Source organism: Tauraco erythrolophus, chromosome Z (assembly GCF_009769465.1).
Source record: "Tauraco erythrolophus isolate bTauEry1 chromosome Z, bTauEry1.pri, whole genome shotgun sequence".
In the NCBI taxonomy this organism is placed as follows: Eukaryota; Metazoa; Chordata; class Aves; order Musophagiformes; family Musophagidae; genus Tauraco; species Tauraco erythrolophus.
In genome coordinates, this window is record NC_141496.1 from 62057225 (window position 1) to 62084212 (window position 26988).

Here is a 26988-nt window from a genome sequence, read left to right on the forward strand (position 1 = left end):
CAGCCATGTCTTCATGGGCGTGTTGCTTCCTGGGGCAGAGTGGCTCCAGGTTGTGTTTCTCTCATAGTGCCTGGTGTTCTCAGAACAGTGTGGGTTTTGGAAGGAGCCTGGATCAGCAGTGGGCAGGCAGCTATCTAATCGAGTCTAGTATGCTGCCATTGTCCAGGCACGGCCAGACAGCTGTTATGTGGCTTGAGTGGCTGGAGTAGATCCTATCCCTGTAAAAAACTGCAGGGGCATGGTGAGGTCCTGGGTCAGGGCTGCAGCATGATAGCGTTGAATGGCAGCAAGGAGTAAATAGTAATGGCCAGGATATACGCTGTCTGCAACAAATCTCCCTGTTTCATACAGCAGGGACAGTCCCAGGAGAGAACAATGTGATCCGTGAGCTCAAAACAGTCACCTATGACTATGAGCCTGACATTTTGAGAGTCCTTAGGGGACTTAACCTGTCACTTAGAATATATTTACCAGTTGAAGACACCATGACTTCAGATGGCTTGACATGGTTGCAAAGAATTGGCTTGGCATGACTGGGTGTTTTAGTTTGGGGGCTAGGCAGGGCTTTTGTTCTAAGGTCACATGCTATGGACCTCACTGTGTTTGGAAAGAGCACCTTTTCTCCAAAAGAGCTTAAAATCTGAGTGAAAAGGTAGACAGAACACAGAAGGTGGTGGAAGGATTGTTCACGTTCTCTTTTTTGAGTGAGCACTGGGAGACACTGTTTTGCTCTATGCCCACCCAGGGAAGCTGCTTTAGACTGATCCCAGGTCTTCTGAGTGTCATTGCAGTGCCACAGGAATATACCCTTTTCAGCATGGCTATGATGGTGGTAGTATCTCTGGCAAAAAAAAAAAACACCCAAACTTTTTCAAAAAGCCAGCCTTCTTGATGTGAGAGCTATCCCATTTATTCAGCTGAGTGTGCAGCATGGAAATGTCCTATTTTTGACATGTAGATGCAGACTAAAGTTAAAGGTTTGCACAAGTGTGGCATTGTAAATCTCTGCCCTCTCCTATTAGTTCCATCTGCTTGTTTTCTGAACATAGTGTGCTTTTTTCCTCACAGATTGTTGATGCTGTTTGGTTTTGAAAGATCAGGAAGTTTACAAACTCACCAGCATGATTCAGGAACTGTTAAGTCTTCTGGGATGTAGATGAATTCTCTTTAGTTGTTGCTGGCAGTTGGGCAGTGCATGCTGGGTATTACAAAAGAGCAGAAAGATGAGACAAAGTGTAAAGCTGCTGTTCACTGTGCATTTACAATAAAGTTGTTCCCTCTGTCTAGCCCCAAGTCAAACAAAATATTCTTTCCCACGGAAGACTCCAGATTTTCCTTGTGTTTATCAGCTTTACGAAGTATACACCTGTTTGACACGTACCTGTTTGTTCAGCAAACCTAAATCCTGTGACTGACCTTATTGAAAGAAACTAGGCCATCAGGTCTGAAAGGGACTGGTGATAATTCGGAGATATTTTATGCATTTCTTTCATGAATAAGGTGGTTGCTTATGGATTGGGAAACATTAGCGACAAGCAAACCATCACCTTACGTAAAATGTGCCTGCGAAAGAAGACTCTAGGATCTTATCTTGTTTGTTGCAGCCAGTAAGATAATTTTTTTTTTCGCTGATACATTAACTGCCCCAAAACACTGCAAAATGTTTTTGTAGCAGTTAGTAAAGAGATACTTCAGAGCTAAGGGAGAAGGTGATCCTGGTCCAGAACAGCACAGAAAGTGTCTGGCAGATACATCTAAGGATTTGGGGACATAAGTCTTTTGCCTTTCACATACATTTGCCAGACTTGCGTCTGGTCACAAGCCTTGTTTTGTCTCTGTGGCTCAGTCCCCAGAAGGCTGAAGATTGGGCAATGGATGTACCCTTAGTTGGAGGAAATGGCTGTTGTGGAGGACAGGATCACTGCTGCTTTGTGCACGTGTGTGGAGAAGTGGAGAGAGATGTGCCTCACCCAAGCCTTCTCCCTCATGTACTCAGCAAGGAAACATGTTTTTCTTGCAGTTGTTGCGCATGGGTCAGGGCTGTTCAACTGGTAGACAAAAATGCGCTCTTAACTCTATCTGGAAGTGTTATGAATGGTTAGTTTTGTCTAGGTAGTGACTAATTGTGTGCTATGAATCTTAAATGAAGGGAGACTTACCTGCTTTCCCCACTTTTCCAGGTCATTGTGTCTGGTTACCGAATGCGACTGCAAGATCTCTGCAATAGCTCAACACTATCTGAGTTTCTTACCGTCCAAAATCAGACAGTGGCCATAGAGTCTGAAGACTTCCTTTGCACCTTGCCAAAGGAACAACTCCATGCAGCTGAGCAAGCCTTCCGTGCTAACCTGAATCCTTTGAAGCCCCTTCAGGTGAGTCCACTGGTCCCACCTATGAGAGGCTATTGTTGATGTGGTGATGTTTTCTAGGGCTTTCAGTCCAGGAACTCATCTCTGCATTTCTGGAATGAACTGTTCATTGGCAGTAAGAAAGAAAGATGGTCTTTATCACTAGACCATGAACTACATTGTGTCTTCCTGTCATTCTTACCCTTCCTGTTGCAGTGCGGTACTTGCAGAGCATAAATGTGTGTGGGCCACAGTTCTGTTTGTCAACAGGAAAATATTTATGTTCTGTGGTAAAACAGGCTCTTGGTTGCCCTTGTGTTTTTTGGTCAGGTAGTGTGTCTTGGCTGGAATAAGTCCACATGTTAGACTGGCCCATGCTGAGAGCTAAAACCATCACCCGCTGCCCTTACTGTGGGGCCACTGAGTGCAGAAGTTTCTAGTCAGTGGCAATCCAGAGTCTTTGAACAGGTTTAATTCATACAAAGAAGAGTCAAGTTTCAAAATTCCTGTTTCAAAGATTGACTAACTGAATGGGTTTTGGAGCAAGTATTCAATGAACTTCAGGAAAATACATTATTTAAGGGGCCACTGGAGACTGGAGCAAACTTAGCTGTTTGGCTGGGAAACCCCAGTGATGCTTTGTTATAGGTCTGCAATATCTGGTAAAATACAAAAGTTTGGAAGTTAGTGCTGGAAATGTTAGTAGAGGGAAGAAGGCACCACAGAACCCACTCTGTTACCCACTAAAACAAACACTCTGTTGTCTGCTGTGGAAGAAAAAAACACTTTGGCTGTGTGAGTTTCCAGATTGGAGCCTTTCAGGACTGAAAGTCATGTACCACTTACTTGGCTTTGTCCCCAGTCAAAGAGGCTCATTATCAAGTGCTGGAATCGTATTACTCTTCTGCACAGCACATAGTGGTCAGTTACTTCTCTCCACAGCTCATCTTCTGTTTTCCATGTGTCCTCCATCTGCATTTTTTCTTTCCTGCTGGAAGAGCAAGATAATAATAAGTGTTAAGAGATGAGGTAACAGCACTAAAATTGTCCCCATAACAAAGATCGGCTGTTTGAAAAGGAATGGCTATAAGCAGTTTCTTGTGTTCAGTAGATGTATATGCATGCATTTACTTTAAGTCATTCAGAAATACTAGAACGTTTGGGACTGAAGGGGATGAAAGTAGCTGGCTGTAGTACAACTCAGTATTGGTCTTCTGGGCCCTCTGGAGACCCAGTCTTGATTTTCTCATTTATGGAAGTCTCTGCAACTTAGCTGACAGAAGCGGGTACTGAATGTATCTCTGTTACATTTATATTGTTTGTTGGTGAAAGAAGGCAGTCATAAGCCACTCTGTGCCACTTGGCAACAGCAAAGTAGATTAAGACATTATGTGCAATTTTGGGGGACTTCTGAGAAGCTGGCTCATGATCTTGGCTTCAGAGGAAAAAAAGTTCGAGTCCAGAAGCCAAGCAGTTCTAAACCTGATGTGTATTGTGCACTGTCTTGCAAAGGTCCACAGTTTTCCTCAGATAAATGTCACAGGTTACCCTCTAGTTAAGCTGCTGTGATGCATCAGTGAGTGAAATAAAAACCAACTGGCTTCAATGTGGCCAAACAAAATGAATAAATTAACTCTAGGATCACTACCAACATGTTTGAAACTTAGTGTCTTTAAAGGCTAAAAAGTCCCTTGACCTGCAGTAACATCTTTGAACAAAGAGGGAACTTTCTGTTTATGAACAAAGAAGGCTTTTAGCATAGCTTATCATTAAAGGCACTGTGGATCAAATATTGGACGTGCACTGTGAAGCTAGCATGCACCGTGCCTGCTACAAAGCCTGGTAAACCAATGCTGACAATTTGCTCAGAGATTTTTTTTTTTTTTTTTTTTTTTGCTTAATCCCATTGATGTACTTTACAGCATAGCATTTCAGTAAGTAAAAGCAAGGGCCAAATCAAGTGCAGGTACAACAGCAATTCAGAGCCAGGGTTTTGGTTCATGTAATGGGACCTGGGCTCCACTGGTTTCAGCATTCTTTGATTTATGGAGAGGCAGCATCTTAATATGATTGGGTCAATGCAATTGAGGTGAAATTGGGTCCATGCGATTGGGCAGTAGAGTGGCTATAGTTTCTTGAACTATCTTAATCCAGAAGACTCAGGCCAGCACCCACCTGCCTGTTCCTGCTCCTGTGCATATCCCATTTGTTGTCCCCTCTGCAAGACAATGCAGTAAATTACATCATGGAATTGATCTGGATTAAAAGTGACTGACCTGGTTGTGTGCTTACAAAAACATTTCTGCTGAAACATGAAGGGGAGGGTGCAAGATTGAGAACCCGCTGGTCAGGGCGTGTGTGTGTGGGTTGAGACCCTGACTGCAACACCTGCATCTACCAGCTTAAAGTTTGTGTGCATTTGCAGCCTTAAGGAAACTATAAGTGTTCTGTGTAACTCACAGCATAACAGTAATCATTAGCAAATTACAGACAGAGAAAAGTTTTAAAAAGAAGATTAAAGTGCATGCATGGTGAAATGCATAAGCTCCAAATGTCACAGCAATGTTAAGGAAGGTTTTTTTTTAAAAAAGAAAGGCAGAAAATAAAGACTTTTCTTTACATACCTGTTCATCAGTTCTGTCCAGACCATCTCGAGTGTTGCCTAAAGTGTAATAGTACGGTTAAGACAAAGAAGGACTTGTAAAATTTTCCACTAGGATTTCTAGCTCTACCACTGGTTCTTTGTATGACTTCAATTTAGCCTGCTCTGTAGGATGAGAAAATAGAGCCAAGCACATAGAAGTGTGATAAGGAGGTTAAAGTGTGTCTCCTTATTCTTTCTTATGTTAAGAACCCGTTTGGGATGAGCTGTTTAGATCAAAACCCAGCAGAATATCTGGGAGTGATGACAGAGCACCAAGGCAGAGAATCAAGTTTCCTTCTTGGCTTAGTATTCACTCCACTAGAAGCAACAAGTGTTTCAGAAAGTCAAATTCCCTTTTCCAGGACCCACATCTTAGTCTTCAAGCATTCTCCAAAGCCTTTTGGCCAACAGTTAAGTACTGCGGGACATTGTACAACACGTCCTAGCTCCTTGTGGACACATCTTCTCTTCTTGAGGTTTGCCGTGCACTGGGTGTAGTCAATGAGACTGAGGCAGGAGAAGCTGGACTTGGAACAACAGTGAAACAATATCTCTAATTGCATGCACACAAGTTTCCTTTTCAGCTTTCTCTGTGTGCTAGGCCACCAGTTGTCCCATGGAAGAGCTACACAGTTTAAGAAAGGTTACAGGCACTCCTGGTTAGCAAGAGCAATGGCAGTAAGTCAGAAGTGTCCCACTGGACTGGTGGTGTGATGGATGGGGACTGTCTTATATCATAAAAATACCCATCTGTGGGACAGCTTTCTCTCTGCAAATCTCCCCCATTTTGAAAAGGGTTTTGGGGGAAGGTTAAATGACAAAGTCTATTCAAATTGATCTTGTGGGATTTCATCTCTGCGTCACTGCCTGAGAAGGACTTTGCCACACTCGTTTCCAGTGGTGTTGGTCTGTAATAAGCCATGAATGTATTGTGGCTTGTGTACTATTGTGGTCCTTGAAGAACTATGGATGAGCACATGAAAATACGATTGTTTTTTCTCCCTTCATAATATGGATGGTGTTTTGTCATGTGGTTAGCATGAACTAAGCATTGAATAATAAATGCTTTCCAGTTGAAAATTTGATTTAGAAAAGGTCTTTTAATGTAAATACATGCTCCAACTGAACTTGTGGCTTTCCTTGCTCTTTTGAGTGTTTTCGGTCAAGCATGATGATATCATGCTTTTAAGCAGCTATACTTTGGGATTTCCAGTCCCCGGAAGCCTTCCACTCCCAGGAAACAAAAGCAGAAGCTTAAAGCACATGATTTTCTGCAAAGTTCAGTGTAAAGTTTCTGCTAAGATCAGTATAAAGTTGTAATAACTATTTCAAAGCAAACATGGCAGAATGGTCTCATTAAGCAGAAACAGCTGTATGATACAGACAGTGGCTGAATTTTTTTATGACCTCCCAGCACTTCAAACACATGCATTCTCCCGCTTGTTAAAGAAACAGAGTTATCCATCCCTTCTAGCAGGAGGTGACAGGTGGATTTATCCAAGGCTTGTCTTGACCGTACAGTCAACTCTTGTCATCTCAAGTAGTAGTCTGTGTTTCAAGTCTTGTAGCATGCATGTACAAGCACACAGAGTCCGCTGAGTGCAGTCTGTACCTCAAGAGTATTATGACATTGGCTGCCCAAAAAGACAAGTCTAGATGAAAGCATGACTGACCAGTCACTAGCGCACTAATTGTGCCCGGCAGTTCTGTTCAAAACCTGCTAGAACTTTGTCTTTCCACATTGTGCCTAGAAAGGGCAGGTGATGTTTTTTCTGCATTTCACTGGAGAATGAGTCATTGCCCCCCTGCAAGATGTAGTCCAGACACCTACTAAAGACACTCTCATAGTGGGACCAATCTATTTGGAGCTGCACTGAATCTAGAGGGCTCTTATGAATGTAATTAACTACTTTACTTAATGAGCCAGTGCAAAGAATTACTTTCCAGGGAGGTTCATTACACGCTCATCTGAACAAAGAGGACTGGCCGCTTGTGACTGATATTTGTCATTGTCTCTGGAGATATGACTTAAGAGGCTCCCTGAGTGGACTTTAGGGTGCAAAGGGTGGTGGTAAAGAAAGCAAAAATCCATCCATAGCAATGGCATTGTTGCAAGTTTTGGTGAGACATTAATTTGGAGTGCTGTGAATCTGTTAGGGAAGAAGGGTCAGGGTGGTTGGGTTATCCTCGCACTTCAGGGTAAGGTTTGCAAGCTCCTTGGATCACCTAAGACTTGCCTACATGGTCAGACTGAAGTTCTGTTGAGCTCAGTGTCTCCTGAGTGCTAGTCCAGCAATGGCCCATAACAGAGGCATGTGAAAGAATGCAGGGATGGGGCAAGTATATAGTAACATTTCCTCAGTGTAATGTCCTGTTGTTCAGTAGCTTGCAACTCAGACTTTCTCAGCTGCTACCAGGATCTTGGTGTTTAATAGCACTTGGTATGCTTTTTTAAATTCAATAAATTCTCCTAAGCTTTTCTCAAACCCATATTAATTTTTAGTACCTTCAGCATTGCATAATATCTACAGAATTTCTGCATTTTGATTAAGGTGCATGTGCAGTAGCTCCTTTCATTTGTTTCAAACTGATCTTTTCACTAGAAACCCTCTAGTCCTGTACGATAAGGTGCAGTGAGCATCCTGTGTTCCTATTCTCCATCCCACTTGTAATTCTACAGCCCTCTGTCATAACCTGTATTTGTCATTTACAGGTCCCGTTGGAAGAACTGTGGTCTGTTTTTCTTCCTTTGAAGCCATTCTTACATTGACTCATACTTGTGGCCTCTTTCTGTACTTGCGTTCCTTCAGAGACGGAGGACGCAAAATTGCACATAGTACTTGAGAACTGGGATTGCGGATTTATATTAATGTTGATCTGTTTTCCACTGTAATTCTAAGATCTCCCTTTCTGAGTGGCAGTAGCTAGTTCAGAGCCATCAAAGGGTATCTTGAGGTAGAACTGTCTTCTCCCTATGTCGTTTACTTCGCAGCACTGAATTTTATCTGGCACTTGATAACAGTGTGTCAGCATGAGGCCGTTCACTAATCCTTTGCAATTGGCTTTTGGCTTTTCACTGTTCTGAACCAATTAATATCATCAGAAAACTCTTCCTCATCCACCCTGTCCCTGAATAACCTCTGAATATAGTGATCACCACAAGTCTGTGTAGAGCTTGATGAGGTATATGGAGCCGAACAAGCACGTCTGCTGTTATGCATAAACTGAGGACTTTCTGCCTTGTCTCGTTGCTGAAGTGGTAGTGCAGCTGTGTAGCTTTGATATTTGCTGACTGTATTTCTTTAAATAGCCCTTGAAGGTCTTAGCCTACGAGGAGTTAATTGCTTTTATTTTAGCCCTAATGATGTGTTTTGAATTATCCAGTCCTTAAGGACTGTGTTTAATAGAAATCTATAGAGGTTATAGAGACTTACCCTGAATTTGCAACTGGCTTTGGAGCACGCACTAGCTGCGCACTCAGAACTAAGTTAGCTGGGTCTTAAATGCACTGGCAGATCAGTGGAACAGTGCCCATTTACACAAGCTGGCACTGACCAGGTCTTATCACCCTCCAGCAAATCAACTAGAACATGTGAAAGCCTCCAGACTTTGCTTCCAGAAATCACCACAGGCAAGATGTGAAAATGAAAAGCTTTGGCCCAAAAGATGTGTAATAAAATCTAGGGGCTTGGCTGTTTCTCTGTGTCACAATGCTGTAACTTTAGCATACTTCAAGTGCTGCAACGTGTAGCTGCTAACATGAAATCTTAGGAAATTATTTTAATCTTCATTCCCTTGAAACAAGGATTGTGTCCAAATGTTTCCCATGCAAGGTAACCCAGATATGTGAACAGAAGGGACAAAGAGCCCCACAAACCAAAACCCAGGCCCACAAGTTACATGTAGAGCGACTGGAAAAAAGGAGTTGTCTTCAGTGTGACTCCCTGCCTAAAGCAAATAGTTTCTTAAAAGCTGTGCCTTCTACTTCTGGAAACCTGTCAGTCCTTCTTTTGTGATGATGGCAAGTGTCAGCTGTTTCAGGGAAGCTGGTTGTTTTAAAATATACCCTTGGTTTAGACAAAAAACATCAAGGTCTGATAGGAGGAGGACTTGAGTGGTGAAGATGATGTACGCTGCAGTAGTTCTCCATATCTGACCAGGTATCTGTGGAGTCCCACTCAAAGCTTGTGTCTACCCACTGTTTTTTTTCTCCCCTGTGTAGACTTTGCATCCCCTTCTTAGCACTGGCTGGCAGGATTTCAGGTCTGTCCACATGCTGTCCTGCAGGCTGTGCTTGCTTCATGATCTGGAGTGCAAGCCATCCTTTGCACTCTAAGTGTATGTGCATGCATTTAGCGTTTTATTGGAATGATTCTGATTATGGCATCTGCATACTGAACCTGTGAGGAAGGAAAGGGGTGTCCCCATTGCATTGTGAGGTTCTGAAGCCCAGGGTAATTTAAGCTCAAGGTTGCACAGAAAGCCAGCTCTGTCTTCCCCATCAAGCACTTTGCCATGTAAACAGTCCTTACTACTCTTCTTTACAAGAATGTTTACGAGAGTTTGATTTCTTTGTTTATGCCTTGCAGTGACTTCTAGTTTCCTTTTCACTCTTCCCGCAGAGACGAATTTCTTTCAATTCCTCCTTGAGTGATCTGTCAGAAACCGTGGAAGCTTTGCGAGAGAGCCTTGGGAAGCTTGTTAAAGAGGTAAGGATTGCCTTCATGTCAAGAGAACATACCACCGTGGTTGCTGTCCTAGCCTGCAATCGAGTACAAGAAGCACGAGTCTCCTTGGTGCAACTCAAAGTCAAATCCCTGGGTTATTTTGAAGCTTACGCCCATCATGTAGCTGTTCTCCCTGTGTCAGTAGAGGCAGCACAGACTTTGCAACCCCTTGGCACTTCAGGTTACAAGCACCATAGGAGTTTATCAGGTGTGTGGCTAAAGATTGGGTCCTCATGGGAGGTGCAGGAATTAAAATGTTTTCTGTGAGGTTTGCTTTCTCAGCAGTGGCACAGCTGTTGGGCTTGCAATATGTCTGCTGCCTAGCAGTGCCTTGCAAACTACATGTGGAAATTTATCCCCTTTCTAGTCTTTTCACTTGGTTACCAACCGTATCAGGGTTGTTACTTGGTTGTATCTACTAGTCTCTGGCTGTGGTGAGGGTATGGCACATGGAAGAGATGTTATGGCTGTTCTAATCTAAATTAGCTGTATACAGTAGCTATAGGCTACTGTTCACTCTTTGTCTAAGTAGCTTTTGGGGGCAGAGATTGTTTTCTGCTCTTTGTGGGGCGCTCAGTGCGATGGCATCACAACTCTGATTGAGAAAGGCTCTGGCAAAACACAAATAGCGATTTGCAGAGGCAAAGTGACATTATAGAGACTGTAAGTTATTTGTTTTTGCAGGTGAAATGATGGATTAAGAAAAAAGCCATGCACGCCCAGCATGAGTCAGAAGTACAAAACTGGGGGGCGGGGGGGGGGGGGGGGGGGTGGGGAGGGGGTTGAGGCAGAAAGTTATCTTAGTTGCTTTTTTTGGCTGGCTCTGACTTTGAAGTGCTGCTACTAGGCAAAAAACATTCTCTCCTTGAAGCAGAAATCACAATGATCTAAACTAAACAATTTGCTGCCTCCTCCTCTTCCCTTTCGCAAGTCTTCGTCTTTGCATCAGAGCAAGAGAGCCGTGAACGGCAGTAACCTCTGAGAGCACGCACCAGAGCGGGTCACTTCAGGTTAGCGTGAGCTCCACTCCCACGGAGGGGTGGCTGCCGGGAGCCAGCACCATGCCAGCCAACAATTCCTGGCACGTGTCCCTCCCCGAATCCCACAACCTGCCGCCGGGTCCCATTTACAGTGAAATTAAGATAATTCCAAGATCAGCTTCATTTAAGACTGCAACAGAGCTCTTGCTGCTAGCGGGGAGGCTGCCCTTCAGAGTTTGATTACAGCTGTTTCCCGTTACGTCACTTAAGCTTGCTTTTTTTTTCCTTGTCTGGGATAAAAATAATTGAAACCATGTGATACTCAGTTTGCTGATGTGGCTGAAAAGGTCCCAGGGTAACGTGCCTTTTGCTTGGCAGCTGTTTTGGGTAGGACTACCTTTTATTCTGCCCTGTTGCCGTGCAAACAAAGGCAGCTTTCTCCTCTGCCTACAGCGCGTGAGCTGCTCCAGATGGCTTGACCGAAAGTTACTTCTTATTGTCTGGCAGGCTGATTTCTGTGCGAAAAGGAGGGACTTGCTCCCTTGTTTCAAAGGGCAGCAGCTTGAGGGGGTGGAGAGAACTATTGTTTGTGCCACGTCTAGGAGCCTTTCTAGCAAGGAATCTTAATTAGAGAATGGTCTGAACAAAATACTTGTCTCTGAGTATGGGTATTGATTTGATCTGTGTCCCTGGGCTCTTTAAATCAACCTAGGAGGGCAGATTAAACACTGAGAGCATAGGCGACTATTAAGAAACAGTTAGAGAGGCAGGTCTGATGTCTGGGAGAAGAAATAGCTCAGCAACCCTTCACACATAAGATGCTGGCTTCCAGTGGTGTGAACAGAGCAGCTCTGCATGTCAGTTGTGAAGTTGCTGGTGCCAAAGATGAAGAAAAGCTCCCTGCTCAAACTGTTTTAAAATTATGTGTAAAAATGTATTTACTAACGCAACCGCTCTGCAGGATGCTGAACACCTCATACATTCAAGGGAATTGGCTCCAATTCCTGTTTGTGTACCTTTGCTCATGTTAGGTAGTTTATGGTACTTCAGCTAAAGCAGTTGACTTTTGGCTGAGGAAGATTCAGCTATTTTACCTAAGCTCCCAAAAACTCGCCAAGGTGTCCATTTGAATTGGACACTCAAACTGTTACACCTGAAACGCAGACCTCGGCCTTTTGGGTGAAAAATCATCGTATCCAAATATCCACGTGAGCATGCGTAACCAACAAAAGCTGTTGTGTGACATGTTTTTCACTTGTGTCCCATGATGGCTAGCGTCCTGTCAGTCACCCTGAACCCGTGGAGCCAGATTGAAGGGCACCAGCGCGCAGACAAAGGCAGCAGTGACTAGTGAGGAAATGAAAGAACACTTGAAGCAGTTGCTCTGGACACATGTACTGAATCCCCAGACTTTAGCTATTGTCACAGCTGTCTTCCATCATACCAATGTGTTGTGTGTTTTCAGGCAGCTAAAAATAGAGGCTCCTTGTGTACGTGACACACAGTAGCTGTTGTTTAGCATCAAGAATTTTTGTCCAGATGTTGGCATGTCCAAAGCATGCATGGTGCTACAGATGAACGCGAAGAGTCAGGTTTGCCTCCCAGTGTCAGGCCAGAGACCCTGGATGTTCTTTCCTTGGGTGAATTTGGATTGAATTGTTCCAGCACACTGCCGTGTTCTGCGTTGTTGCTGGCTGGCTTTGCCAGCTGTCCTGGACCTTGATTATATGTGTTTTATTTAAACAAGGGTGACAAAACCAATACACAGCGAGCAAAACTGGCAAATGGTCTTAGACTGACTGTTTTTGCCTCTGAAAACAGGGCAGTTGGGCCACGGCATCTAAAGTTGTTTCTGAGATGCAGCTGATGAGCAGTTACAAATAGGTGTCTCAGAAGCTCTGCTCTTTGCATTTTGCTCTTCTGGGCAGCGCAGCCAGAACATCCAAGTTTAACGGCACCTGATATTTCAGTAGCAGTCAAGAAATCAGATAAAATGCTAGAAAAGATTTAAAAATGGGATAGAGAACCAGCTGTAAGGTGTTACCACAACACTATAAAATCATGGATTGCCCTCCTGTTCTAGACGGAATATAGATCTAAGCCTTTCCTGCCCAAAAAGGGGTAGCAGAACTGGAAAAAGTTTAGAGAAAGGCAATTAGGACATTCAGAAGTGGAATGACTTTCACATAAGGATCAAGGAGTAGGCTGGGATTTGTCAGCTTGGAAAAGAATTCAGTTGGGCATACAAGAGGTCTATAGAGTTGAGTGGCCCAGAAAAGAGATAGGGATTGGATGTTCACTGTCTCTTCCAGTGTAAAGAACGTGGAGCCACATGAAGCTAACCCCAGCTAAGTTAAGGAGAGGGGAGAGGAGCGTCTTTCCAGTGATATTTTGGATGTTAAAACTCTAGAAGTTTACCGTGGAAGAAATTCATTGAGGGTTAGGAAATAGAAGTTCCCTGAGCTGAAAATAAATGGAAGCTGGAAGGTTCCTTGGGGGAAGTAGCCTACATTCTTGCACTTGCCTTATTTTTTCCTAACATCCACTTATTGTCACCAACACAGAGGTTACTGAGATAAACAGACTTCTGGTCTGTATGGTCATGCCTCTGCTGATGTCCTTACATCTCCAAATAGGGAGTCCGAGAGCAGAACTCGAGTGTAGCGTGAAACCAGTGCTCGTGGAGGGGCATTGCTTTTTCCGTTGTGGTGAGCTTGGCCCTGCCTCTGAAGTGCTTTTGTTAATGACATGTTGCGGATAGATACTTATGCCAGACAAATGAATCTGGAGGTACCCGTCGTCCAAGCCAGTTGTGTGCTGTCACCTCAAGCCTGGTGTCAGGCCGGCTGGGCAGGAGAAGACTGCTTGTTGTGGCTAGCTGCATGCACAGCTCATCCTGTGATCAGACTCCAGGCTGCAGCTGGGCTTATTTTCAAGGGTTTTCTGGGAATGCTCTTGACAGTGGGGCAGGGAGGTGCTGGGGCAGGGACAAGTGATACCGATCTAGGAGGTCAAACTGGCTGCCTGGTGTAAATCAGTGAAGGCTTACTGACCTTGGTGGAGTTGTGCCAGGTGACACTGCTGGGGCCTGCAGCTCATGCAGCTTGTGCCCCATGAGCTGCACTCTATGTTGTTCCTTACTCCCTCTTCTGAGCCAATGCACCCCACCCCACTTGGCATGAGCGGTCTCCACTGGAATGTGAGTGGTTGTGCAAGCAGGAGGAGAAGAGGCAGGGAGTGCAGGAACCACCTACAGCACTGGAGGAGAAAACTTAAGAGTAAAGAGCTTGGCAAGGGCATGTTCCTTGTGCATGCATAGAAGAGACTTCCCTCTACGTTCTCCCACTCCTCTGTGGCGGGGGGAAAGTGTGCTTTCCCTGGTCTTTCCTCTTGAATGCAACATTAACAGTATTCTCATCTCTCTAAAAACTGTATATGATTTGAAGGAGAGTGGCAAGATCTTATCCTTTTGCTAATCTTGTTCCTATCTCTGCTTCCACTCTCTTCTCCTACCTCCCCCCCTAGTTGCTAAGCATGAAGAGCTGGAGCGACATGAGGCAAGAGGTGATGTTCCTGACCAACGTGAATGCTTCAGACTCCTCTACGCAGATCTACCAGGCTGTGTCGCGCATTGTGTGCGGCCATCCTGAAGGTGGAGGGCTCAAAATTAAATCTCTCAACTGGTATGAGGATAACAATTACAAAGCGCTGTTTGGAGGCAACAGCACTGAAGACGATGTAATTAACTTCTATGATAACTCCACAAGTAAGTGTAACCCTAGCGTGGCCTAAGATCCCATCTACTTCATGCTTGTCATTGCTGGTGTTTCCCAGACTTCCACAGGTGGAAGCAGGTGATCCTGAGGGACAGCATACCTTCTGCTGTTTCAGAAAGGCATGTGTGTGCTGCTTCTGCTTGTGCCCTTAAGGCCAGCGAGAATATCAGCACGCAAGGGATTCCCAAGGGCCTCGTGTAGAGTCCACAGAAGGCTGTGCAGTGGACCTCCTTCGGGGGGAGAGGGAACAGAGTCATGTGCAGCCTTTGGAAATCTGGCCTTTTCAGGACAAATTTTGCTCATGCCATGCAGCGGGGTTGGGAGAGTAGTGCAGAACTAAAAGTGTGGCTCTTAATGCTGGAGACTACCTGGGTGCTCCATGTTTGCTGGGCAGACTATGGATGCTTGGCCTGAAAGGGTCTTTTTGTGGAGCTCTGCAGTAGAGGAGGGTTTTTGTTGTCTTGAGAAATGCTGTGCTTTCAGCTGCGGCTCCTTGAAGCTCACAAATGTGGGGCATGTGCCTTCTGCAGTTGTCACTGTGCTGTTCAGCCACTCACCCTTGCCCTCTCCTCCTCAGCACCCTACTGCAATGAGCTGATGAAGAACCTGGAATCCAGCCCGCTTTCCAGGATTATCTGGAGGGCTTTGAAACCCTTGCTGATTGGGAAGATCTTGTACACTCCAGACACACCAGCCATAAGGAGGGTCATGACTGAGGTAACTCTAGCCCTATCGTTTGATATGTGGAATGAGGTATGTCCTCTGGCCATGCAGCTTAGCTGCTTTGTGTTGAATTGGGCCAAACACAAGCCTAGAAAAAAGCACAGCCTCCCTAATCTCTTACCTCCCATGCAGTTAGTGTCGAAGGCTCAAGGAGAAAAGGCCAGGCTGAACTCTTTTTCTGGATTTGGCTGGAAGCTTTCCTGGTTGTGCCTTTTGATTATCCACAGGCTTTGTGTCTCTGATGTGGGATATGGGAGTTGGGAAGATCTTGATAAGCTTTCAGGTGTCCTCCCTCTTCTCCACTGCAGGCTTGTCCACAGATCTTTAATCATTTCCGATTGTGGTTTACCTAATGCGCTGCCTAATTCCCCAAGCTCCCTCAGCAACTCTTCTAGCACATGGGGAGAAGCTGTCTGTGTGTGCCGTTCATCTCCAAGGCAGAGTCATTCTCCACCAAGCCTTGAAAGGCAGTGCTCAGCCACAGGCATCTGTGGTCCCTGTTGTTATTTTCTTTCCAGGTGCACTTGATTTTCCCTACTCTGGTCCTTGCAGAAGCTGAGCTGCTGTATGAATATAAGTAACACTCAGTACTTTGCTTGACAGGTCAAGGCACCCTCTCAGCCTGCAGTGAATCTCTGCCAGCTTTTGGAAATAACCTTCCTCTCCTCTGCCGACAGGTGAACAGGACATTCCAGGAGCTGGGTGTGTTTCGTGACCTTGGAGGGATGTGGGAAGAGATAAGCCCGAAGATTTGGACGTTTATGGAAAGTAGTCAGGAAATGGATCTCATTCGGGTCAGTATACTGCCCTTGCCAGAACCACCACTGTCATCTTCTCCAATAAGTGATGAAATACTTATTTTAGCTGGTGCTTCAGTTCTGAGCTGGGCAGATAAATAGTATGGATGAGACTCCTTCTTGAAACGTGTTGTGATTGTACCGATCTTGCATTATGCTTGGCATTCCTTTCTTCATGTAACAACCTGCTGCAAACAGGAGCAGTGTGTGTTTGACACTGATTTCTGATCTGACTCTGTGGGATAATGGGCTATTTCTTCCACAGTGTTGCCCTAATGCAGTATGAATATCTGGTTTGGGGTATTTTTGTAAACTGGGGACCTGTGGGGTTGGTGACATGTTCAGCTCCCTGTGCTGTGCGCTTCTCCACAACAGTGCTCTCATGATAAGCAGCAAAGCGAGCAGTCATATGCCTAGATCGAAGCCTGGAAGGTGCCAGGTGGCCTTGGACCCCGTTGGGTACAGTAGGAATTGAATGGTTATCATGCTAGAGCTGAACCTAGATGCCTGGCAGTAATCTGGCACAAATCTCATAAAAACTTAATTTGCAGTTGCATGGTACGCTTAATTTAGTAATACTTAGGTGCTCATGGGAGAAGAGCAAACATCACCCTACGGCTGATCACTTCATAACGTGCCATGCATACTGGACCATGAAGAAGGAGCTGGGAGTCTTGTTCAGATTTGACATGCTTTCTGCTAAGCTGTTGGCTCCCTGAAGTGTTCTGCCAGGTGTTAGACCTGCATTACTGGGGCATTATCTGCTTAAGCAGCTCAGTTCACTGTTGCTTCTGGTGGATCTTTGTACCCCGTGCCTATGTTTTTGGAAGCATAACGATGTAAAACCGGGATCCTGCAACAGAAGCAGTTGTAGAGTAGCTTTTCCTGCTGTCTATGCAAGGCAACTGATTGGGTGTCATAATGCAGCTGTTATACAGAGACTTCCCCAGGTCTATTAAGCCTTGAAGTTCATTCCTTGTTTACCCCAATGTAATGCTGTGTTGACCTGCCCTGTTGCACTTCCCCATCAATGTGACATACTAGAGGGTCAGAGACATCATTTTCATCACTCCTGTGCCTCTGTTGGCTTTATGAAAGTTAATTCTGTAGATGTTGGCATCAGTGAGGTAAGAATCAAGGCCACCAACTGTAAATTGAACCATTTACAGGAGAGAGTGCAGACAGAAAGTCAAGATTTGGATATTGGTTTGCAGTTGTGTCCCTTGAAAAATGAATGTTACTGCATTTTTTTTTTTCAAATGAGCCCCGGGCTTTTCTGGTTTTTGTGTTTTATGCTTCTTGTTAACCCTGCTGACCCTGGTAGCTAATTCTTAATCTTCCCAGCAGTCTGGTTTCCTCCTCTGTGTTGGCACAGTAGCAGGGGTTTGTTTGTTGTCACCTGTTGCAGTACACATGAGCAGGAGTACTTCACTGTCTATGCATGGGCAGCTCCCGGGCAGCATCCCATTCAGTTTAGAGATGCAGAGTGTATCACTTGTACGGGAATAGGCTGAAACACCAAGTTGCCTGTTTGTGTCTCCTTTCAAGGGGGAGGTCAGTCCTTTGCTGTTTGTTAGCCACTGAGTCTGCCACACAGCTGGGTGACCGGTCATCGTGTCCCAACTTTCTGGGTTGTGCAATCTGTTTGGCTTATTGCTTCCTGCTGAAGGATAGGAAAGCGCTTTGCTTGGCTATCTCTGGTGCTTCCAGTTTGATGCTAATGCAGCTTGCTAGCTTCAGGGAGGACAACACGTGCCCCTGGAGTTAAAGAGCATTAAGTGTTGCCACTGAACATGATGAGGATAGGTCCCTTCCCTGCAGGCATGGTGCTTTTCCTGCCAGAGATCCTGGTGCGAACTAACCTGGGGAGACCAAATGTGAAGAGAGCGCAGCTCAGCTGAACCCTGCGTGCTTGGATTTCCCTTTCTCATGTTTTCCTTTGCCAGCTTGGCCCATTCTGTTTTCCCAGTTTGCGGTGCTGTTTTTGTAACAGTGTGACCCATTACTTTCTGGTTTGCTGGTAACAGCAAAGCATGGGGAGGATCCTCACCTCTCTGCTTCATTCTTTATTCTGACAGAAAAACCATTTCCTGTTTTTATTGGTGAGGATTTTTTACAGTTTTCTCTCTTGTGCAGGCTTTTTTTTCTCTCCCTTACTTTAGGAGTTGTAAAGGACACTTCACCTGTGTCCTTTACAACTAATTAATGCTCCCCTTCTGCCTGCCCTCGTGTTGTCGGCCCAAACGACTGGTTTCTGCTTCACTGCCAGGTGCTTCTACCTGAACTGCGCCTGGTGTTGTGCATACACATAGAGGGGCAATAACCTGTCCTCAGAAAGCAAACAGTTAAACCAAGTGGAAAAAAAAAAGCACTCTCCCAGATGGGAGAACAGAGAGGTAGGACACCATGGCTGTACAGGGCAGCTTCAGATAGCCCTGATGGCGCAATCGTAAAATACATAAGAAAAGCCACCCAGCTTCTGGTGCTGGTGTTTCTGCTCAGCACTGTGACAGCTCAGCCTTCAGCCATGCCACAGCCGCTCTCCATCCCAGCCGGGAGCAGAGGTTTGTTCCGGAGAGGTGAGCAGAGCTTGGCGACCACCATCAGCCGAATGCCTTTCTCCTGAACACACATCTCCCTCTTCCCTGTTTTCCTGGTGCAAGAGCTGGTTTGCATGTGCGGGGTGTGGAGCTGTGCATGGCTCTCTGCTGCCCTCTCCTTGGGAGAGGAGCAGCAGGACGCTGAGGAAGGCAGCCAGCCTGCAAAGCACACCCGATGGTGTATCTATACTGAGGGAGGCACATCCTGTGCAATGGAAGGGTAAGAGCAAGGACCCCACCATGCTGATCTTCTAAGTGTGGCAGAGGACCTCTCCCTGCACCTTTTTAAAAGGTGTTTTCCCTGCTGGTGCTCATTTTCATTGAATCATAGAATTGTTTAGGTTGGAAGATCTAGTCAAACCATTAACCTAACACTGTCAAGTCCACCACTAAGGCATATCCCTAAGTGCCACATCTACACATCTTTTAAATACCTCCAGGGGTGGTGACTCAACCACTTCTCCAGGCAGCCTGTTCCAATGCTTGATAACCCTTTTGGTGAAGAAACTTTTCCTAATATCCAATCTAAACCTCCCTGGTGCAGCTTGAGGCCATTTCCCCTTATCCTATCACTTGTTAGCTGAGAGAAGAGACCGACACTCACCTTGAACAATCCATATGATGGATTAAATTATCATTAGGTCACATAACTTGATGAGAGAGGAGATCTAACATTAATTCTCAACAACTGTTTCTCGTCTGAAAACAAAATATCCACAGACACTGCTGAAAGGCAAAGCTCTCTGGGACCTGAACTTGCCGGCTTCCAACTGGACAGTGGAGGACGTTGCCTATTTCCTGTCAAACCATCCGGAAGACTTTGAGACAGCAAATGACTCAAGGTATACCTGGGTGGATGCCTTCAATGAGACAGACCGGGCTATCCAGACCATCTCCCGCTTCATGGAGGTGAGATCCTGCTAGTGTGGGAAAAGAGCTGGGGGAGGGCAACAGCTTGGTCTCCAGTCCTGTGATGGGGTGTTCCTGGAAAGGGAAGATAGATGTTCCTCAGTCTATGTTCAGTAAACGACTAGGCTTTAGTAGGTCTGAGTGCGGAGCATGTTAGAAAATCATTTATTCAGGTGCCTAAATACAGATATTGGAACCTAACTGTAGGCCTTGTTCTTGAAGCTCTCACTTCAGCCATTACATGTGGTTTCCCACCCTGCTGTTACCGGATGACTGAGAGCTGCTGCTTGCTTTGGCAGCGTAGCAGCTCATGTTTCGATCTAGGGTTTTAGCTGGGGGCTGTGGTGAAGCTAGCAGCTGCTTTAAGCTGAGGAAGGCATAGTGGGTAAGGAAACTTGGTCTATTTGTTGCTTGATCATCTTGGCAGATGAGTGCAAACAGAAACAGGCGTTGGCCTGTCAGAGACCTGGTCCAAAGCCTTCAGGTCTCTCCACTGATTTTTAGAGTTTTGAATCAGACCTGGTTCATTGGTAACAGAGGAAATATGGAAACCAATGCTTGGATGGGATCCTGTAGCTTGTACTGCAATGCTACCTAACTTCTTGTCCAGAAAATATCTTTGCTGAGGTATTTCTCAGTGGTACAGGTTTGACTGACAGGTGACCACCAAGCAGGAAAAAATGACATGTCTGGAAACTTGTTGGGCTACGCTGAGCCATTGCAAAGTAGTCCAGCACTGCAGCATTTTCTTGGGCATGGCATTACCATTGCAGAGTTCTCCTCTTTTCTCCCTCCCAAACATAAACAAAGTACATCCTGGTTTGGCAACTTACCTCAGAAATGCTTTCAAATCTGTCCCTGTCTAGTGTGTCAACTTGGACAAACTGGAGCCTGTGGCCACAGAAGTCCGGCTTATAAACAAGTCCTTGGAGCTTCTGGATGAAAGGAGGTTCTGGGCTGGCATAGTCTTCACTGAAGTAGCTCCTAACAGCGTAGAGCTCCCTCAACACGTAAAATACAAGATACGCATGGACATTGATAATGTGGAGAGGACCAACAAGATCAAGGATGGGTGAGTCCTGACATCCTGCCTGATGAACAATTTCTTATGGATGATGTGGTGGTGAGGTCTAATGGAAAGGCCTTGTTCCCTTGGTTGCAGGTACTGGGATCCTGGTCCCCGTGCTGACCCCTTTGAGGACATGCGCTATGTTTGGGGAGGCTTTGCCTACCTGCAGGATGTGGTGGAACAGGCCATCATCAGGGTGCAGACAGGCACGGAGAAGAAGACAGGAGTTTATGTGCAGCAGATGCCCTATCCATGTTATGTGGATGACGTGTATGTATGCAGGCTGCTTTGAAAGCTTCTGGAAGGATTGTGGCTCAGGAGGCATGGGCTTTTGTCAGGGCATGGTTTATGTTCCTACTATCAGTGGAGGAGCAATCTCCTTAGTGTTCCTAATTCCTGAAATTAAGGCACCTGCGTGAAGGATTTAGAATATGTAATGACTTACACAGTCTTTCCCAGGAGAAGGACCGTCTGTACAGGACTTTCACATGCAGAGTACATTCCTGAGATGTGACAATATCCACAAACTTGATACAGGCAAAAATAGCACTGGGGAAAAAGTAGAGATCTGGTTGCAGGAGAGAGGAAAAAGGACAGCTGAGCGCAGTTGCCAGGAAAGGCAGGTCTTTGCACCCACTTTTCCACTGAGCAGCAGTTGCAATTCCAGCTCCCACTCTGTGCTGGTGTGCTCTAGACCCATCAGCCCCACCTCATGGTGAGACGCTGATCCTGTGTCTCTGTACATGAGCTGCGATGTGCAGTGAAGCCTTAGCCATCACCATGCTCTGCTAGCCCTTGAGCAGTACCTGAAGTTGCAGTGATGTTTCTCACCCTGTTCTCCTGGCCTGTTTCCTTTATTCTCTCAGATTTCTGCGTGTCATGAGCCGCTCCATGCCTCTTTTCATGACTCTAGCCTGGATCTACTCAGTGGCTGTGATAATTAAGGGCATTGTGTATGAGAAGGAAGCCCGACTGAAGGAGACTATGAGGATTATGGGACTTGACAATGGCATCCTTTGGCTAAGCTGGTTCATAAGCAGCCTCATCCCTCTTCTGATGAGTGCAGGCCTGCTGGTGCTTATCCTTAAGGTGAGTTGACTGATTTGGTCTATGGCAGCAGAATCTAGAGCCTTCAGAGCCTACTAAGCAGTAGTCTGCACTGGCACACAGGGGAGGAGTTAGTGAGTGCGAGTTGATGAGCAACTTTTTGCGAACAGGGTTTTGGAATAAAACAGGGCTGAATGGCTGACAACAGCAGGAGGGGCTGTAATAGATTTAGTGCTCTTGAAAAGGTGCCTCTGATCTTGCCTCACTCTGGGAAGGCTGTTGTGCAAATTGCAGCAAGCCTAGCCTCCCATGAGCCGCAGCTCTGCCGACTTGCTTGTACTAGAGTCACCTTGGAGAGTCCTTTCAAAGCCTGATGCACCTGTTGTTCTCCTTTCCAGATGGGGAACCTGCTGCCTTACAGCGACCCTAGTGTGGTGTTTGTTTTCCTCTCCATCTTCGCTGTTGTGACCATCCTGCAGTGCTTCCTCATCAGCACCGTGTTCTCCAGGGCCAACCTGGCGGCTGCCTGTGGGGGCATTGTCTATTTCACACTGTACCTGCCTTATGTGCTGTGCGTTGCCTGGCAGGACTATGTCAGCTTCTCACTGAAGATCTTTGCGGTGAGTCTTGAGGAGACTGTCCTGGGTACTGGGGCTCCACCAGTATGGCACTCAGCAGCTCTCTAGCTGGACACTGATAACAGGGTGAGAAGTGGCAATAGGAGGATAATATTCGAGCATGAGAGGCTATCAGGGCTGAGCTTGGTGAAGAGATTGACTGAACCTGCTAGGATCTGCTGGGAGGGCTTTGTTGGCTTTGGTAGTAGAAGTAATTCAGGCAGACTAAGCTGCCTGGACCTCTGTATGCTCTGATGCTGTACCACCAGATATGCAGGCTGAAGGAACCAGCTGCCTTTCCTCTATACAGCACTTCTTACCTGTCTGGAACAGGTGGCTGTTAGTGGTCTCTGCTGTCATGTAAATTGCCAAGAGCAAGGGAAAGAAAATAGGGAAACAAAGGATCTTGGTGATGGTCCAGCAGAGACTTAGACACTTAGACCTTGCTTCCTTGCCAGAGCAAAGGCTCAGTTTGCCACTCCCTCTCTGAAAATAGTCTTGCTCCGTAGACCCTTGGCTTTTCTTGTAAGGCTTCTGGACCATGTTCCTTACGGACGCGAGCTGCCCAGTTGGAGAGTAGTTGTGAAAAACTGAATGCATGTTCATGCCTCTCATTTGCAGAGCCTGCTGTCTCCAGTAGCCTTTGGCTTCGGTTGTGAGTATTTTGCACTCTTTGAGGAGCAAGGAGTTGGTGTTCAGTGGGACAACTTCTTTGAGAGCCCGTTGGAAGAAGATGGCTTTAGCATCACCACATCTGCTGTCATGATGTTGTTCGACACCTTCCTATACGGGGTCATGACCTGGTACATTGAGTCTGTCTTCCCAGGTGAGGTCTGCTTCTGAGGGAGAATCATGTCTTCACACTTTTAAATAGATCCTTTCACCCTGCTCATTTGCCAAGGTGCGAATTTGGCCTGTTTTTAAGCAGAGCTGCAGAAAGGTCATGGAGGAAAACCACAGACCAGCACCACACTGAGGTTGTTGCTGCTAATAGTGGTGACTGTTGCCCAGCACAGAGGCTGTGCTCCGTTGTGGTGATGGTGGAGCTAGTCCCAGAAGCTTTGCTGCACTTCAGCTGTTCCCTCCTCTGAAGTGCTGTAGGGGAAGAGTTTAGAGTATCAGCACCGCATGTGGATGCTTAGCACCTAGCACAGGGCTTTTAACCCTAAAGTGAAGTCTGGGAAAAGAGATGTCTCTTACCCGCAAAGTCTGGCAGCGTCTTCATCAAGTAAGATCTCTTCTTAGTCCTGTCTAACCTAGGGGCTTGCTGCGGGTGGAGTACTTCCCTTCTAGTCTTGAAAGCTGATATAAGAAAAGAGACAGATGCAGTCCGGCTCATGTAATGCTTTTCTCTTTAGGCCAGTATGGGATTCCCAGGCCCTGGTACTTTCCTTTCACAAAATCCTATTGGTTTGGCGAGAAACCACAGGACAGGCAGCACCTTCATCCTGACCAGAAGGGGTCTTCGGAAGGTAAGTGCTGAACACAGTCTTTCTTTCTGCAGTGAAGTCTTGTGGTCTGCCTTTTTGAAAGTAAAGTCCAAGGACAGCAGGACTGGCATGGCTAAGGTGAAATTGGTCATCCATTTGTTATCACAGTTAGGGTATGCTGATCAGGTGAGTGTATCCAGATGAATCCAAGGTACTTTGCCCACTTGAATGCAGTGGATACTGCAGCCTCATGTAGTTGAGAATTCCTCCCGTTTTTGCCAACCCTGGTGACACTGGAGATCTCAAAATCCCAGATGAGCCCAGTAGAGAGAAAATAGCTAAAGGACAACTTCTGTGAGAGGTTCCTGCCCCTGAGGAAGAGATGTGGTCAGTTCTTCATATAACTCATTCATCCTTGGATCTCCACAGATCTGGGGGAATGTGATGTTTGTTAGAATTCTCGCATGGTTGCTGTTAAAACCTATCGTATGTTTCTCTACTTTGCTCTGTTTTATTCTAGTCTGCAAGGAGGAGGAGCCTATGCATCTGAGCCTTGGTGTTTCCATCCAGAACCTGGTCAAGGTTTATCGTGATGGCAAGAAAGTTGCTGTAGATGGTCTCACACTGAACTTCTATGAAGGACAAATCACCTCCTTTCTAGGACATAATGGAGCAGGGAAAACCACTACTATGTAAGAAAAAAATAATGCTTTAAGACAGTGGGGGAAGCGACTGAATACTGCGGGTCCTCTCAATATGGTAGAGGTAGCTGTACAACTGCGATGTGCTAACTGGTGCAGACAAGGGTGCCCCACTGATCTCAGTGGAGCTCTGCTGATTTTACCCTGCTTGTGCAGCTGCCTCAGAAGATGCACAGATACAGGAGATTGAAACTGGAGGTAGTTGAGGTTGAAGCTGTGCTGGATGAATCTACTGGCAGCATTTTTTTAGTAATACCATTTGTGATTCTGCCTTCCCAGTGCAAGGAAACGAGTTGGGGCTGAAAGGATGAGAAGCTTTTAGAGGAAAAAATATTTCCTTCCAGCAGACTTATGTTGGTGTGCTTTGATCACTGTTAAAACCATTGGAGCTGATTTTTTTTTAATCCATTAGTGAGATGTTTCTTAGACTACTCCTGGTGTCGAAGTTCCCTAAGGCTTTCACCCGCTCTTCATACATCCATCCCAGCATGTGCAGCAGCCATTTACTAGTGGTGCAACCTGTTTATCTGTTGTGTTTGTCCTTCAGGTCCATCTTGACTGGCTTGTTCCCCCCAACCTCGGGTACAGCTTTCATCCTGGGCAAAGATATCCGCTCTGAGCTCAGCATCATCAGGCAGAATCTGGGTGTCTGCCCACAACACAATGTGCTGTTTGACTTGTGAGTAGCACCTGTGAGACACAGGGCTGGTGTTATTCAGCAGACGTTTGGGTTCTTTAGGAGACAGTAGTGTGCTTTCAGCTAGAACAGTCCTGTCTTTGTTTGTGTGCAGGTGGTGTGAGTGGTGCAAGGATGTTCTGTTTATTAACATGTTTGTACGTGCCTGTGAATTACCAGTGAGAGCCTACACTTTCATGTATTGTGTCTCTTTAAAGAAATCTACTCCATTAAACTTAACTAGGCCAAATGTTTCCCCAGTGCCAACTAATTTGGGATGTTTAGAGTACTCTGCCAAGCACCCTTAAAGGAGGATTGTTCACATTGGTGCTGAATAGCCGCACCCTGAAATCAGGCCCAGGCTAAGCACATCTAGTCTGTAGCTCCTTCCTGAAGCCTTACCCTTAGATGTTTTCCTGAGCGGACAAACATGCCTGTTGTAATGCTAATGCAAGGGATGAATCCTAGCATGGTGTTATCACCTGTGCCCTGAGCCTGCTCCTGTTCCCTAGGCTGACTGTGGAGGAGCACATCTGGTTCTACGCTCGGCTCAAAGGGCTGCCAGAAAAGAAGGTGAAAGAGGAGATGGAGCAGATGGCAATGGATGTCGGTTTGCCACACAAACTGAAAGCTAGGACAAGCAAACTCTCTGGTAGGTTCAGCTGCTTTTACGTTTCTCAGCTGCTTCCTCAGCTCCAGAAAAACTCTCTCCGTTTTCACAGAGTCTGCATCATGGACCTTGGTTAGATCCTCCAATTAAATATAGACTATCACAAAGTGAAGCACTTCAGGAGATGAGTTATTTATCAAGTACCTAATCAATGTGTCTTAGTAAAAATCTTATACTATCTTTTGCTATCTAATGGCCATAACAAGTCACTCACTTTCTCAGAGAATTTTGTAATTGTTTCCATCATGACATAGTCCAGCTGCATGTGATATGTGTTCTCCAAACACTTACTAATATGTTTGGGTTTTATGGATTTAGCTGAGAGTGGCTCAGACCATAATGTCCAAGTCTCTTGCTGTTTGTGAACCATACGTGCATTTCTTGCGTTAACTTCTGCTTCTTCAGTTGACATCCTGGAGTGTCCCTCCCCTTTGTTCAGGAGCAGCAGAATTCCCAGTATCAGTCTGTACCAGACAGTTGAGCAACTGAGGCTCCTTTGTCTCTGACTTAACTGTCACCACAGACTGCATGTTTGGCCTTGGCAAAGGAGAGCAGATGGCCACAGGTTGGCTTTAGTACTGGAGAGTGTAATATAATTCCTTGCTGCTGCCTCTGGCACACTTCCACAGGAGGGGTGTCTCTTGGGCACCTATTTCTACAGCTCAAGCTCTGGAGACCTATGCTCCAGATCCTCAAACACAGTTAGGCTTCCAGGCTGGTGACTAGCTACTTCTGATGTTGAGATAGTACGAGTCACTTAAGGAAGAAATTGCAAAGTGTGGTTTCTTGCAGTAGGAGGACAGTCAAAAGACTCCACTGAAAGAAGACCATCCAGATGAATTATCACCTGTCCTGAAGGTGATGGGACCCTGAAGACCTGAAATAGTAGCAGTGCTTGGTCTTCTCAGTATGCAATTCTGCTTTCTCTTGGAGAGCTCATTGTCCCCTGTGCTGCAGCTATTGCTGTTCCCCTCATCTCTGCATTAGCCTGATCACCTCTTTCTTCTTGTGCCTGTCAGGTGGCATGCAGAGAAAGCTCTCAGTCGCCTTAGCCTTTGTTGGTGGCTCCAAGGTTGTCATTCTGGATGAGCCCACAGCTGGGGTGGATCCTTATTCTCGCAGAGGAATATGGGAATTGCTTCTGAAGTATCGGCAAGGTATGTGGTCTTTTTCTCTACTCCTAATGAATGTGTCATGGAAAGCAAAAGAAAATAGTCTGATTCATGACTGTTCTCAAAATGGCAATGTGTTTTTGCAAATCTATTGTTGCCTGT

The 26988-nt window shown here is 45.8% G+C and overlaps 1 protein-coding gene across 4 annotated transcripts in view; it reads left to right on the plus strand.

Moving 5' to 3' along the window:
* The window catches only part of ABCA1 (ATP binding cassette subfamily A member 1), a 93826-nt gene that overhangs the window by 43941 nt on the left and 22897 nt on the right, over window positions 1-26988 (plus strand). For all 4 annotated transcript variants that reach the window (XM_086629940.1, XM_086629941.1, XM_086629943.1 and 1 more), the window contains exons 7-22: window positions 2181-2372; window positions 9615-9701; window positions 14225-14465; window positions 15053-15192; window positions 15876-15992; window positions 19316-19504; window positions 20371-20576; window positions 20667-20843; window positions 21440-21662; window positions 22019-22240; window positions 22859-23063; window positions 23596-23709; window positions 24188-24359; window positions 24916-25047; window positions 25557-25696; window positions 26734-26871. In XM_086629940.1, the coding sequence (XP_086486066.1) occupies window positions 2181-2372; window positions 9615-9701; window positions 14225-14465; window positions 15053-15192; window positions 15876-15992; window positions 19316-19504; window positions 20371-20576; window positions 20667-20843; window positions 21440-21662; window positions 22019-22240; window positions 22859-23063; window positions 23596-23709; window positions 24188-24359; window positions 24916-25047; window positions 25557-25696; window positions 26734-26871 (2695 nt within the window). The remainder of the gene's footprint in view (window positions 1-2180; window positions 2373-9614; window positions 9702-14224; window positions 14466-15052; window positions 15193-15875; window positions 15993-19315; window positions 19505-20370; window positions 20577-20666; window positions 20844-21439; window positions 21663-22018; window positions 22241-22858; window positions 23064-23595; window positions 23710-24187; window positions 24360-24915; window positions 25048-25556; window positions 25697-26733; window positions 26872-26988) is intronic.